The following is a 13,928-nucleotide window of genomic DNA, read 5'->3' on the forward strand; positions in this document are numbered from 1 at the left end:
TGTGCAGGATTAGGGGCTTAATCTTTGCATGCTAGTTCTGCCGTTCTGCGACACTAGGCTTATGCAGACCACACATCCGTGTGAGTCACGTTGTTTGGCTAGATAAAAAGGCTCATGCTGAACTCGTTCAAAATCTGGATCAGGGTTTTGTTTAGAATTAGAAAGATATGTTAAAGAAACATATTCACACTTCAGTGTGTCCACTCTGCACACTTCTTTCACACATTCAGTGTCTCTTTCTCGCCAATCCTCCTGCTAAACTTCACTCTGCCATGCCTCTGTCAAACTCTCTCTCTCTCTTCCTTGTCCCTCCCTCACATTCACTCAGCTTTGAGTCAGAGTTGCAGTTGTCCTCAGCAGTTAGAGGAAGTGTAACACAGTGTGCCGCTCTCACTCTGACTGTTTGGCCAGCACAAGGTTTTCTACATGTGCCATATGATGTAGTCCATTGATGGTCTCCCAAGGACGAAAGGTAAGACAGTAGACTTCTTTTTCTTAGACTTCAGCATTTTATTCAGACAGTTGCAGCTGGCTGGAGGTATCCTGTGAAATGTGATTCTGAGTTCAGCACTGAGAAACCAAGCTATCGGAGAGTTGTATAATTACGAGCTATGTCGGTCACTGAAAAGGTTTCTTTTGTTTCACTTCTTTGGTTTGCAGTTTTTCGCACTCGTTCTGGATTTTTGTGGTATTGTTTTTTGCTCTCCTTTTCTCCTTCCTCTCTTTAGTTTCTTGAAAGTACTATGTAACTGTATTTAAAAGTAGATTCTGTTACTAAGATTCTGTGACTTAGAAGTGTCTTAGCACAGAGTAGTTAGTTGCATTGTGTCGCTGGTCAGTTATAAACCAGATCGGTTTTCTTGTGAAATCAGTAGTGGGTAAAAGTGTCATGAGTGCATATAACCATGCCCCAAATAACTTGATATCATGTTCTGTGTTTTCTAAGCTCAACATACTGTATGCAATTTAAGTGAGATTAAGTTTCAGCATCATGAAGAAAGACAATAGAAGAGCGAGTCAGATTAATGTGACCAGCAGATTAAAGGGATATTTCAGCAAAACGTTTAAATGTCTTTCCCAACCCATTTGAATTTCTTTCTTCTGTGGAAAACAAAATAATTTATTTTGAAATAATGCTTCTGTGCATTTTTTTTTTTTTCCTTCAGTGAAATTTTATTACCAATGTTGTTTGGACCCGAATGCTCCACACGTTATTTTATATGGTATTCTGTGAGATAAAGAAATGGAACAGCATGAGAGTAAGTAAATGATCACAGAATTAATTGTTTCTGAATGTTCTCTAGTAAATTGTAAATGCAAAGTCATGTCTTTTTATTTTCTCTTGATTTTTATGTAACAATGTCCTGTATCTTCCTCTCTTTTTTTTTCCTTCTTTGTGTCAGAGGTCACATTGATGATTATTTCCGCTAAACTCATTATGTAAGGACCAAGCCACAGTATGGCATCCTGGATCAATTCTAGCAGTATTAATGTTATGGACTCAGGTGAGAGTTACACCTTTTGGAGAAACTTCTGGTAAATTATAAAAAAAAAACAAATCACTATTTTAACATTTGATTTCCCATTTGATACTTTTAAAAATTACAGTGCCAATAATTTTTTTTTTTAACTTTTGAATGATAGAGTATCTCACACATACGAATTGATTTATAGCTGCATTCAAACGCTATGTTGTTGGCTTCTCTCTTAAAAAGCTGAATATGCTGCCGTTGAATCTGAAATCTACCGTTGTCTGCTAACCATTATAAGAGAAGTGGACACTGAGCAACCAGTTGTCAACAAAGGTATGTCTCACACCTACAGATTACACACAACAAAAGAACACACATACTGTACACCTGAAGGCCAAACCCAGATACAGTCGATCTCCTTGCATGCTATGTGAAGAAAAAGGCGGGCTATAAAAGACATGGTTTCTTTAAGAACCACAATCTGCAATATAATCCTCATGTCATCTGTTGATCTTACATATAAAGGCCATGTAAACAAGTTGCACTAATCCGTAAGCATCAGTATCATGGAACAACTGAGACGTCAATTTCAAGTAGCTGTATCAATGCACAAAATTGCCTACATAGTCTAGTTTGGTGGATATAAAAGCTGTTCATTTCTGTTCATTCTGCAGGGATGCTGAGATGGACGCTACATAAGAAAGTGCAGGGCAATTCTCTCAAGAGTCTCGCTTTGGTGAGGGTGGCCATCAAGGAACTAGAAAGAGTGAGTCACTAGTTTCTGTGGCATAATGCTAGTAGAAATAAAGCATTACTCATTTCGGGGATTGATTACTGTTTTAAAAGCCTATTATTTATTATGACAACGTTACTTAAAGGTACTCGCCTGGAAAACTGCAGATGATTATCTGTCGCTACTGTCAATATAAAAAGAGTTAATTTATTACAGTTAAAATAGTTAATTATAATGGAATATTTAATAACAGTTAATTAACTCATAATTAATGATGATTAACATCATTTCAATACGAAAAAGACAAAGATAGGCTATTAGGTTTTATAGAAAAATTGATATGAATTAGCGAATGATTGGATGGAAAGATAATAAACATGATTTTCCTCCTTTTCATACACAGGCCGAAAGAACTGACTGCAAGAAACATCTCATTCCTCTGCTAAATACACTCATATACGCTGTCATGCAGGTAAGAGAAAGGATGGCTGCTCTTACGCTTTTGAACTTTCCTTAATTCTACTTTTAGACTAGTGATGAGACTCAGGATCCAGACATTTCATCGGGTGGTGATGTATTTAGCAAACATATCAGAGCACAGCAACCAGTTGAAAAGCAGTGTTTTAGACATTGCCACATTCGCTTGGTTAACATATCTTGGAGAGGAGGAGGAGTCTGGTGGTTTGTTCACTTGTATACACAGAGAAGTATCATTTCCAGAAAAATGTTGGTCAGCTCAATCAGTCTGCATATTCTGCAACATTTGTTTTAAAATGAAAATGTTGTCATCTTCTAAGCTGCTCTTTGCCATACAACCCAATTTTTAGAAATGTAAATCTGAACCCAGGACCCTTTGTATGCTAAACGAAAACAGTAGAAGCCACTAACATCCTGCATGACATCCTTGTGTTTCTTTGCAGACTGTATACATACCCGATGACCTCTATAAAAGAGTTTATGACTTCTGCAAGAGGTTGCTGACTCTGCCTCAGCCGTACTGCACCGTGGGTCTTAGTTACGCTGGCCAAATAAAAGCAGAACGATTTGCTCCAGGTTTGATTCCTTGTTACTTTCCTCAAACAAAATATGACAAGCATCTCTCCTGATCTTAGATTTCTACTGGCTTGAAGCCCAAGAAAACATGATAGCCGTGAGTCTGCTTTGAATCTGCATTGTTTTTGTTTTTTTGTTTTTCCTCATAGGCCTTTTGTATCAGAAAAGGATAATTGCAGAACAAAATCTGAAAAATGAACACTACCCTCAGCAGGAGAGGTGAGGCAGTGTGTCACTGTGATCTCAGAAAGTTTTGTACAATTAAGTCATATTTAAAAATGTAAAAAAAATATTTGTATCTTTTACCCAAACACTGTTTAGCCACTTTCTGGTTGTCAAAAATTAGTGGAGCATGTCTGTATAAATAAATATGCACTACACACCTGTGATTTCTCTAGGACACCTATTGTATGTGAAGGTGATTATTTATACAAAAGGACTAGTGCCATTTGTGCTTTTGGAGCAAGCAGGACCCTAATGTTTCTTTTTAAAGTGGTGTTTATATTACTGGAGCATTTGCTTAGTAATTGCTGAACCTGTACTACCAGATTTTTCAGTTTTGGAATACTTTACAATGGGGATTTTCTATTCATCTAAAGCTATAATTATAGAAGGGAACCAGGAAGACATTGTTGACAGGGTTATTTACGAAAAAAAAAAAAAACTAATTTGTTTAGTTAGTCTAGGTGTGCCCTTTTCTACTGCAGCACAACATAAAATAGGAGTAGATGAGGAAAACCAAAGTAATTATCTCTGAAATCAACCTTTTTAATATGTTGTGCGTCCAAATAAAGAAGCCCGTAATCAATATGTACTGATTGTTTTGAACTGGTAATGAATTGCTTCCAGTCTACATTTTAAGGTAGATATGGTTACTAAAGTCAGCAGGAAGCTTTATCAAAGAAGCTTCATGTCAGCCCTGTTAAAAGTGAATCAGATCAGTGTTTTCTCTCTCTCTCTTTCTCTCTCTCTGTGAATAATAGTGAGTTTTTGATGGCTGTGTGATGTTCTGTGTGTGCTGTATTCAGGGTGTTTGTGTTTGCGGATCCTGCAGTATTTCCAGAGTCTCTCAGCACTGTTCTGAAGGCTGACATCGAAGCTCAAGGAATGTTCCGGAACCCGTTGAGCATGATGCGCTGTTTAGTGCAGCACAGTGTTCAGGCGGTATTGGGAGAGGATTGTGACGGGCCCTCTCTCAGTAATGCATTGCAGGTGAGTAATGTTATCTAGAAAAGCTAGTTCTGGACTAGCATAAACCAATGTTCACTAGAAAATCCTGAAACTGACCGTTATCTCCTTTTGTGTTCAACAGAAGTAAATAATACATACAGAGTTTAAACTTTATGATGCACCTTTTTTTCATAGTGTTTTGAGCAAAGCTGGTAAAACAAAATAATATAATTTAGGTGCAACTGAAGAAGTTTGGGATCAAAAAAAAAAAAGAAGAATACATACATTACATACATACATTAGAAGAATGCAATGATGCACTATTTTTTTTCAGCTGTTACCATCACAGGAATAAATTATAGTTTAAAATATATTAAATTATGAAACAGCTTTTTTAAAACTGTAATAAAAAATTCCTAACATTGGTGTTTTTACTATTATTCATCCAAATGCATGCTTTGGTGGGCATAAGAGACAATAGAACAATAAAATACATATCGGCCCCAAATTTTTGAATGGTAGTTTAGGTCCTATTATGTTTGTATTATGTCTCAGAATTGATGTTTCTAGGCAGCATCATTTATCACAGGTTTCTATAAGTATGGGGCAAGAGTGAAATATTCAGAAATGAGCCCTGGGAAATAGTGCAACATGCCAATTTGCTCTTACTTAGTAAAACTGTCCCTCTGCTGAAAAGTTCATGCAAGAGAAAAGGATTAATTATTTTAAATGAATGAGAAATTACCTGTACTTATTTTTATATTTAACCCGTGTATAACTGTCTAAGTAGACTATTCAATAATTTTAGTTTTGAGACTAAATGATGGAGACAAAGGGCGAGTATTTATTGCAGGTCAGCATCTCTCTGTCTCTGTCCACACGTCAACTGTCTGCAGTTTATTTTCAGAAAACTCAAAGCAACAGGACAGGGACAGGACATCCACAGGACATCCCATATGTGTCTGCCTGAATTAGGGCTGTATGTTTGTGTGTGCATCTGCATGTGTGATTTCATGCTATGGGGCTTTCTGTGTAGGTGTTTGTGTGTCTGATTATTTGTCTGTGCATACGTCAGGACTCGGACCAGGAAGTGGAGTCGTACTTTAATGAAGTGCTTGCAACAGTGGAGCAGAGCACAGACGTCAACAGAGGTGATCGGGGGCAGATCAGACAGAAACTACAAGAGTTATACTTACAGATCCTCCGTGACGCCAAGAAAGGTATACACTACAAAACTATTCTATTCTATTCTATTCTGCATGGTTTCTATATTCTTATCTATGCTCTGTCATAAACAATCAGTCTTGAGCAAATCCATCTAACTTCATTTTTTTAATAAAAGACCTAGATTTTTTTTCCCTCCACTTTTGATATTCAACTTTTGTAGCCGGATCAGGCAGCAGGATTTGTTTGTGGTGTCATTGTGACAGTTTTGGGTTTCAGGTCTATTGTCCAGCGGCTCCCTGTGCGATGTTCCGCTTCCCAATCCGGAGATGAGTTTCCATCTGTGGTGGGAGGAGGAGGAGCTCTGTAAGTGGGATTCATTTGCTAAAATATTTTGGCAGGGGCTACTTGTAATAATAGCGTTGCAAGATAACAGTGTTAATTAGATGCTATTTACGTTTAATGCAAGTGTCATAAATGATTTGCACGTCATTGTATTGTAGTACATCATAAAACAGTATTCAGTAATATCATCCTACTTAGTGTTTATTTATTCAAATAATAAATTAATATTTCTTTATAGGGACACTTCTTGTCCCTATTCCTAAAAGCCCACCCTATACCTGCCTAGGTGTCTTCAAAGGTCCTGGAAGGACTTATAGGCCTATTAAACGCCTGTTAAGAACTTTATTCTCATTATTAAATACCTGGTAGTGCTTCTTTTAGCACTTTTTGAATATGTTCTTCTCTTTAAATTAATATAAACAAGCTGATATGAGATGGGAAAAAGGATAAGTTTGATACTGGAAAAAGGTAGATTCGTACTTGAGTCACTGCGCCATCAGTGAAATCGAGTGTCCTTAACTCTCAATGCTTTTGTCCCAGCTACTGATTTGCTTTATTTGTTAGTGTGCATATAAACTAGTTATAAAGCCTTTGACAATGATTTACTGATTGCACTGAATGCACTGATTGAATGATTGAAGACTATAGTATCTGGTGAATCTGAGCATAACTTATGACATTATTGAGATCCATTCTAATATACTAAAGAAGATACCAGTAAAATGACTACACAGTAAAAAAAAAAATTAAAAAATATATATAAATATATACACAGGTCCTTCTCAAAAAATTAGCATATTGTGATAAAGTTCATTATTTTCCATAATGTAATGATAACAATTAAACTTTCATATATTTTAGATTCATTGCACGCCAACTGAAATATTTCAGGTCTTTTATTGTTTTAAAACTGATGATTTTGGCATACAGCTCATGAAAACCCAAAATTCATATCTCAAAAAATTTGCATATTACATCCGACCAATAAAAGAAAAGTGTTTTTAATACAAAAAAAGTCATGAGCTGTATGACAAAATCATCAGTATTAAAACAATAAAAGACCTGAAATATTTCAGTTGGTGTGCAATGAATCTAAAATATATGAAAGTTGAATTTTTATCATTACATTATGGAAAATAATGAACTTTATCACAATATGCTAATTTTTTGAGAAGGACCTGTATATTCTTCTTTCAGGAAACATAAAAAGTGCTTATTATAGTAATTTCTACATTTACATAGTGTCTTTTATTCAAATCAAAAGTGAGACATTAGACTACAGCATTTAATGGATTTTTCAGTGTTAGATCACATAGAAATAGATCTTACATGAGTTCATCTAAAATCAAGAGAGTTACTAGAGTTACTGAAATACAACATATCTTTTCATCCTCTCTGACACAGGGAGAGAACTGGCCAAATTCATCCGTTCCGGATCATTTAGTGAAAGCCTCTTGAGTTCGGAGGAGTTCTGTATGTCTGACCTCCCCACAGACCTCAACTCAGACATGCCACGGCACTCTGTCATATCGACTGACAGTGGTATAGAGCGTGACATTCAGGGAACTGAGGCTTGTGACGTGGAATTTACTGCAGGAAGAACCTTAAAGCCTGAAATTACCAGTGGGCGGCTCTCACGGCGTGGAGGAATCAAGGTGAAGCCATCGGTCACAGACAGCATGGCTCTGATGCAAGATGTTCTGGAGGAGTCGGGCACAGCTGGGAGCAGTGGCACACTGCAGAGGAAAGCAGGAAATAGTAGTAACAGCTTGCCCAGGGAAGAACGGGACTACACTGCTAAAATAGTGGTGATGGGAGATGACCGGGCAGTGGGGAGGCTAGCCAGGGCATGCTACTGGTTAAGGTACTGTATGAGACATTATGTCATCTGTGATATTTCTTATTAACTGACTCAAAGACAAATGAGAGTGTCTATGATCTGGTGTAACCATCAAGTAAAAAGTAATAACATAACATTTATTACTGAAAGATTCAATACATTAAAATAAGTATTTTACCAATATTCTTAATTATTAATTCAGAAAGGTCATTACATTTTAGGAAGTTGCATCTCATGACATTTTATAACCTTAACATATCACATTAACATCAAATTGTCTGATATTTTAATATAATTATTGATTATGACACATAGTCATTAGGGTTCTTTTTTTATATTGTTTTTTTGTTTATACTTTTTTGCATGCTTTCTGCACCACATGATTTTATTGGCTATACCAAATGACTTTTTTTATTTTAATAAGAGTAATGTAGGCTTTTCTCTTCTAATAAATTATAATAAAAGATTTAGTCCACTTAATAAGGATTCTCTTTTCAGTCATTTCAGTTCATGTATGTCTGTAGAAGAATACTCTTAATTCTCTGTAATAAGCAAGTTTTTTGTATGTTTCCTTATTCTAAGAAAAGCAGATCAATAAATGCTTTCAGATCACTGTGCTTAAGGTTATGTTCTGATTGAATGAAGTTTCGATTGCAACATTTTGGCCTTGCTTTACAGGAAACGAGAAGCCAGAAGACGGTTTCTTACAATGAAAGTCAACCTGCAGATGTATTACATTCCTGTTGCTCGCCAGCCATCTACAGCCTCTCCCGTAAAGGTAAAAAGAGTAGACCCTTTCCTTCCCTTTATATGGTAACTTCAGCAAGTGTACTGTTGTAAATACTTATGCGTTGTGTTCATTTAAAAAAGAAAATGCATCATCTTACACAATATCTATCTGTTTTAGGAGAATGTGCCCTCTACAAGCAGTAACACCTGTTCTCTGGGCTCTTATCTTGGAATGGTGGATCCATGGTACGGATGCAATGTCTGTAGTCTTGGCCAGATGATTCCTGATCTTGCAAGAACGGTATGTCAAAAGATATATATCTTATTAGCCATACTTGGGGAAGTAGTGTGGGCATGCGTTCTTAGCAGATTATGTCAGTCAGTATGGAATGAGGAAGTTTGAAGGTTTCTCTTTCAGGTTTCTTTTTTCTCTCTCTCTCTCTCAATAATTTCCTTGTGGATATGCAAAGTTAGCAACTGTTCATTGTGAAAAACATGTTCCTCTTGCCATTTTGGCTTACACATTCATTTTTTTTTCACCAAATTTCTTATCCTGTTTATTGCTTTATATATTAAGATGTTTGTGCATAAATGTTTTAACCATATGCTCATGGCATATACAGTATACAGATATCCCCTTGTGAAAAACAAGTATGCTTTAACATACTTTTAAAATACTTAGAGTACACATTACAGAAATATTATATTTCAAAAGAATAAAAGAAGTGCAAACTTAATGTAATATTTTCAATTACTTAATTGCATCTTAATTGCAGTTAAATGAAAATGTTTCATAATTTAAATGTATAATAACTCCTGAACTTTAGCATGCTTTTTGACCCAATTAAGTAGTATTTAGTACAATTTATTTTTTTAAATGTAATTTCATAATTACTTCTATTGTCCTGGAAATATGGCTAAAGTGTACTGCTTAACATGCTGACAAGCATTTATGGTAAACTAAAACAGATTTTTATTGAAACTTTTTTATTGCTGTTTACAACCCCAATTCCAAAAAAAGTTGGGGCGTTTTGTAAAGTGGGATAAAATCAAGAATCTGTGATTAGTTAATTCACTTTAACTTTTATTTTATCACTGACCAACTTTTAAATTTTTATTTTGCAAATAAAATTCTTTTTTATATATATTTTGATGGCTGCAACACACTCCCAAAAAGGTGGGACAGATAATAAAATCTGAATAAAAGTGAAAAGGTTATAGATGATTCTAATTAAACAGTTTTTAACTATTCACAGTTAGCAGGTTAACTGATCATAGGTGAAGGTATCATGTTTGGTATAAAAGGAGCAAATCAGCAAAGCTGGATCACGGCTCATCGATTTTCTTGCCAAATTTCATGAGAGAACGGTGTCAAACTAATCAAAAATCAATCAGGAAATCTCAGTTGAATGTTAAATACAGCCACATGGCTCAGGAGCACTGAAAAACTGCTGTCACTTAACAGTATGCAGCTGCATCAATAAATGCTACTTGAATCTCTTTTACTCTGTGTTCAGATGAGTCCACATTTCAACTTGTTTCTGGAAAAAAATGGACATTTATTTTTTCAGTCTTATTTCTCAGTCCTATTTCTCAGTCCCGATTTCTAAGGACCATCCAGATTTTCATCAGCGATAGATATAAAAGCACATCTGGTATATGGGTGCAGCAGAGTAAACGACATGGTTGCTGGTGTATGTGTGAAGGTATCATTGACATGGATGCATATATTGGAATTGTACAGAGACATGCTGCCATCAAGGTGATGTCTTTCATGAGAAGTCCATGGTTATTAGATCAAGACATTGCCAGATCTCATTCTACATGTGCTACACAGAGTTAATGTGAATTGCCTGCCTGCAGATCAGTTCTGTCTCAGATGGAAAATGTCTGACCAATCATGAAAAGGAGAATCAGACAATGACAACCATGGACTGCTGAGCTTCTGATGTCTAGTATCAAATGAGATTAGTCAAAAATTTTGCTCGCAGAACTTTAATAACTGGAACAAAATCAAGCGTAGCGTTCTGGCAGGTCACGTTAGTCAAGCTCACATCAGCTGACTTTCAGCTGATCTACGTCTACCAATAGGGATATGACATCTATATTAATGATATCTGCATAACATTTATTTATCATTCCCAATGAATGATGTCAGTAGGACTTATAATTAACATAAAATTGTTCTGCTTTGTCTTATTTTTAATCTTCCAGTCCAGTGCTGGCAAACCACAAGAATCTGACCTTTTCATAGCTGACATCATTTCGTACTATGTGCGCATGGGACAGCAGCCGGTGTACTTCAACATTTACTATGTTAAGGTGAGAATGAATGACACTTTGTAATATTGTAATATATATATATATATAAACTCTGTTCCATATTGAGCTACAGGTCAAGCTAATAAGGTTAAGTTATTTAGGTGCTTATTAAGCTGTTAAAAGATCTACAAAACACCTTTCTGAAATTAAAACATACCGCTCTTGTTTTTATGCTCTGTTCTATTTTTCCAGATTTACTTTTCTGACAAGTCCAAAGAAGCCGTGGAAGAAGTTTTTGTCACAGACCTGGAAGTGGATTTTCCAGAATACAGAATAGCCCAAGCTACACACAAAGGTATTCATTATCAAAATTCAGGATAAGTACAGTCAATGGCACATCTTATTTAGGTCAGCAGTTAATTCAGCCAATGTTTACAGCCCAAATTCTTCCCTTAGACACTTTTAAACAGAGGAAGATGCCTGCCGAGCTGTGTGGGGCACTGATCTCGTTTAGCTACTTAAAAGTGAGTATCACTTCTGCTGTCTTTTGTTATTAGAGTATTTATACAGTACTCTTATGTATAATAGTCACATAGAAAATGACTGGTGTTGCTGATTGGTCGGTTTTTCCGGTCAGTGACATTCTTTAGTCACAAAGAAACATTCTGTGTTTTTTTTTTTTTTTTTGGAATTAAAAATTTGGTGACCAGAAAATCATGGTTGACCTCTTATGGCCCTTCTCATTCCTTTTAGGTGTCGCTAAGCAACAGGGAGTTTGAGAGTGGGTTCTCACTCAGAACCACAGGGGCTCAGATTTCAGCAATACCACAAAACAAAACTGAAGGTAAAGTTAAATCATGTGAATAAAAATGTATTTCTATTCATTAAATTAATTAAGATGAAAATTACCTTAAACCTGAACAATTTTAAATAAATTAGTCTTTTACTTCCCACTTTGTAGATCTCAACTGTCTCATGGTCACTTTCAGTGACATTAAGGCAAAGAGTTCCATGGTAGGTCTGACTAGGCCAAACTGAGAAAACAACATACCTTTCTTTTCTTTCTTGCATCCTTTTAGATAAATAATGTATGTATGATTTTTTAACTTTCTGGTTTAGTGTTGTTTATGATCAACTGTAAAGTATTTTGAGCTTGCTTGTCATGAGAAGTAAATACAACTTATATCTGATTAAGTTAAGATATTTATGCTGTTTATTTTTTATTTTTTCTTTAGGAGACAAAGATCAGAACATGCAATTTTAAATTGAAGACACCAGACAGAACACCTTTCACAGTGCGTTTGGACAAAGACTTTCGGAGAACATTTATGAATGTTGAGAGGTGAGAAATCAAGGCGTTTGTTTCTCTCATGTTAACTGCAGCCTTGGTGAGCATATGAGACCTCATTCAAAAATACTAAACAATCTTACCGAGCCCACACTTTTGAATGGTATGAAGTGTGATCCTACAGAAATCGTTACAATATATTTGGTGCTCAATTAACATTTCTTATTATTGTCACAGATGAAAAGAACAGCATTGATTTATATATATATATATATATATATATATATATATATATATATATATATATATATATATATATATATATATATATATATATATATACAAGAAAAAAACTCTACCTGAACAGTTGTGCATTCTTAAACAATTTGAAGCCAATATTTACTTGATTTAAAGAATAATTTAGATATAGAATATGAAGAAAGAATAAATAATACCTTTTTCTAAGAGTGATACTGATTAGAAATAATACTGGTTTAAAAAAAAATAATCTCTTTGCATTGTATTATATTTTCTAACACAGCATTGAGGTTGCTCCATGTCGAGACCCTGGATATTATGTTCAAAAATCCTTAAAGTCAAAGTCCATGGCAGGAGGTGACAGTGATGCTGGACTGAGTAAATACATGAGCACAGGACTGACTCTGGCCATTAACACTTTTGCTGGAATAATCGACTAAACCAACAAGGATCTGGATGGATGATGCTTGCTGTCAATATAAAGGCCAGTTCTGGACTCTTGGTTTTTTTAAACAATGCACTATGCAGTAGTGTCACCGTGTGATCAATTGAGATCAGCAAAGACACCTCACAAGCATGTTTTACTGCAATAAATTCATTTATCTGTGAATCACAAGATGATCGTCCAGGAAGAAATGTAATGTTAAGACAGCTAACTTACTAACACTAATACAGTTATGGTATTGAGTTTCTCAAAGACTTAGAATTTACTTGAACTTGTTTTCTGCTTTAACAATCAACCTGTTCTTTAATATGTACACTTTACGTGCATGTGAAGGACAGAATTCTCCACACACTGCCAACAGATTTTGCCAACACAGTACTTCATCTGGATTTTCCACCAGAAAAACTGAGTAGCTGTTTATTACAGTATAATGCAGGAATAATGTACATTGATTAGTATGTCTGTATGACATAAAATAAATGCTATATGACCAAGTGTTTCAGAAAAACTGACATTACCTTAATGATTTGCACTTCTTTGATACATTATTTGTTTTATGCTTTTATTATTATCCCATTATAAATGTTTACATTTGGGACCTTCCATAATAAGTTTTCATAGCATCAAAAAAACAAACTATATATATAATAATAATAATAATAATTAGTTAATTAAAAAGCATAAAGGATTTAAATTTTTATTACTGTCTATGTGATTTACATGTGTACAACAACAGCACTATTTTTACACAAATTATTCAAGCTTTGGTTTTGTAAATATTGTGATTTGATTTTGTAAATAATTGTGTTAAATAAATGCACTTTCAAACTGAAAACAAAATAAATAAATAACTTGGGCCCAGATTTATTCACACAACTGCAAATTTGTATTTATTTTTATTTTTATTTTGATGATGATGGTTATAATGGTGATGAAGCATAAAATAAACTTGAAGGTACCTAAACTGCACAAAAAAATGTTGTTGTCGTTGTTGTTGTTGATGATGACCACAAGATGTCGTCAAGGAGTCAGGAACATTAATGCAACTGCTGAGTCTATTTAACCACAGCCGTCACTATTTTCCTCAGCAACGAGAACCGCTGGATCCGCTGCATTATTATAGTGAGCTCTCTTAACTAAGTTAAGGTATTCGTTTTCGTATTTGATTT

General features: G+C 35.0%; 1 protein-coding gene across 1 annotated transcript; it reads left to right on the forward strand.

Moving 5' to 3' along the window:
* Positions 1 to 316: 316 nt before the first annotated feature.
* LOC128015507 (phosphoinositide 3-kinase regulatory subunit 6) lies at positions 317 to 13,723 on the forward strand. The gene is made up of 21 exons (XM_052599383.1): positions 317 to 472; positions 1,167 to 1,259; positions 1,404 to 1,505; positions 1,716 to 1,805; positions 2,147 to 2,238; positions 2,609 to 2,677; positions 3,126 to 3,258; positions 3,408 to 3,477; positions 4,287 to 4,470; positions 5,504 to 5,648; positions 5,872 to 5,958; positions 7,342 to 7,801; positions 8,456 to 8,555; positions 8,685 to 8,807; positions 10,721 to 10,828; positions 11,021 to 11,123; positions 11,225 to 11,292; positions 11,522 to 11,612; positions 11,730 to 11,782; positions 12,004 to 12,110; positions 12,598 to 13,723. The coding sequence occupies exons 3-21, from the start codon at positions 1,460 to 1,462 to the stop codon at positions 12,752 to 12,754; spliced, it is 2,286 nt and encodes a 761-aa protein (XP_052455343.1). The 5' UTR covers positions 317 to 472; positions 1,167 to 1,259; positions 1,404 to 1,459; the 3' UTR covers positions 12,755 to 13,723.
* Positions 13,724 to 13,928: the final 205 nt, after the last annotated feature.

This window comes from Carassius gibelio, chromosome A6, assembly GCF_023724105.1.
Source record: "Carassius gibelio isolate Cgi1373 ecotype wild population from Czech Republic chromosome A6, carGib1.2-hapl.c, whole genome shotgun sequence".
In the NCBI taxonomy this organism is placed as follows: Eukaryota; Metazoa; Chordata; class Actinopteri; order Cypriniformes; family Cyprinidae; genus Carassius; species Carassius gibelio.

Coding starts and splice junctions, on each gene's coding strand:
- LOC128015507 (XM_052599383.1), top strand. CDS start 1,460: ATGGCATCCTGGATCAATTCTAGCAGTATTAATGTTATGGACTCAG. Junction 1,806..2,146: donor GCAACCAGTTGTCAACAAAG/GTATGTCTCACA, acceptor TTCATTCTGCAG/GGATGCTGAGATGGACGCTA. Junction 2,239..2,608: donor CCATCAAGGAACTAGAAAGA/GTGAGTCACTAG, acceptor TTTCATACACAG/GCCGAAAGAACTGACTGCAA.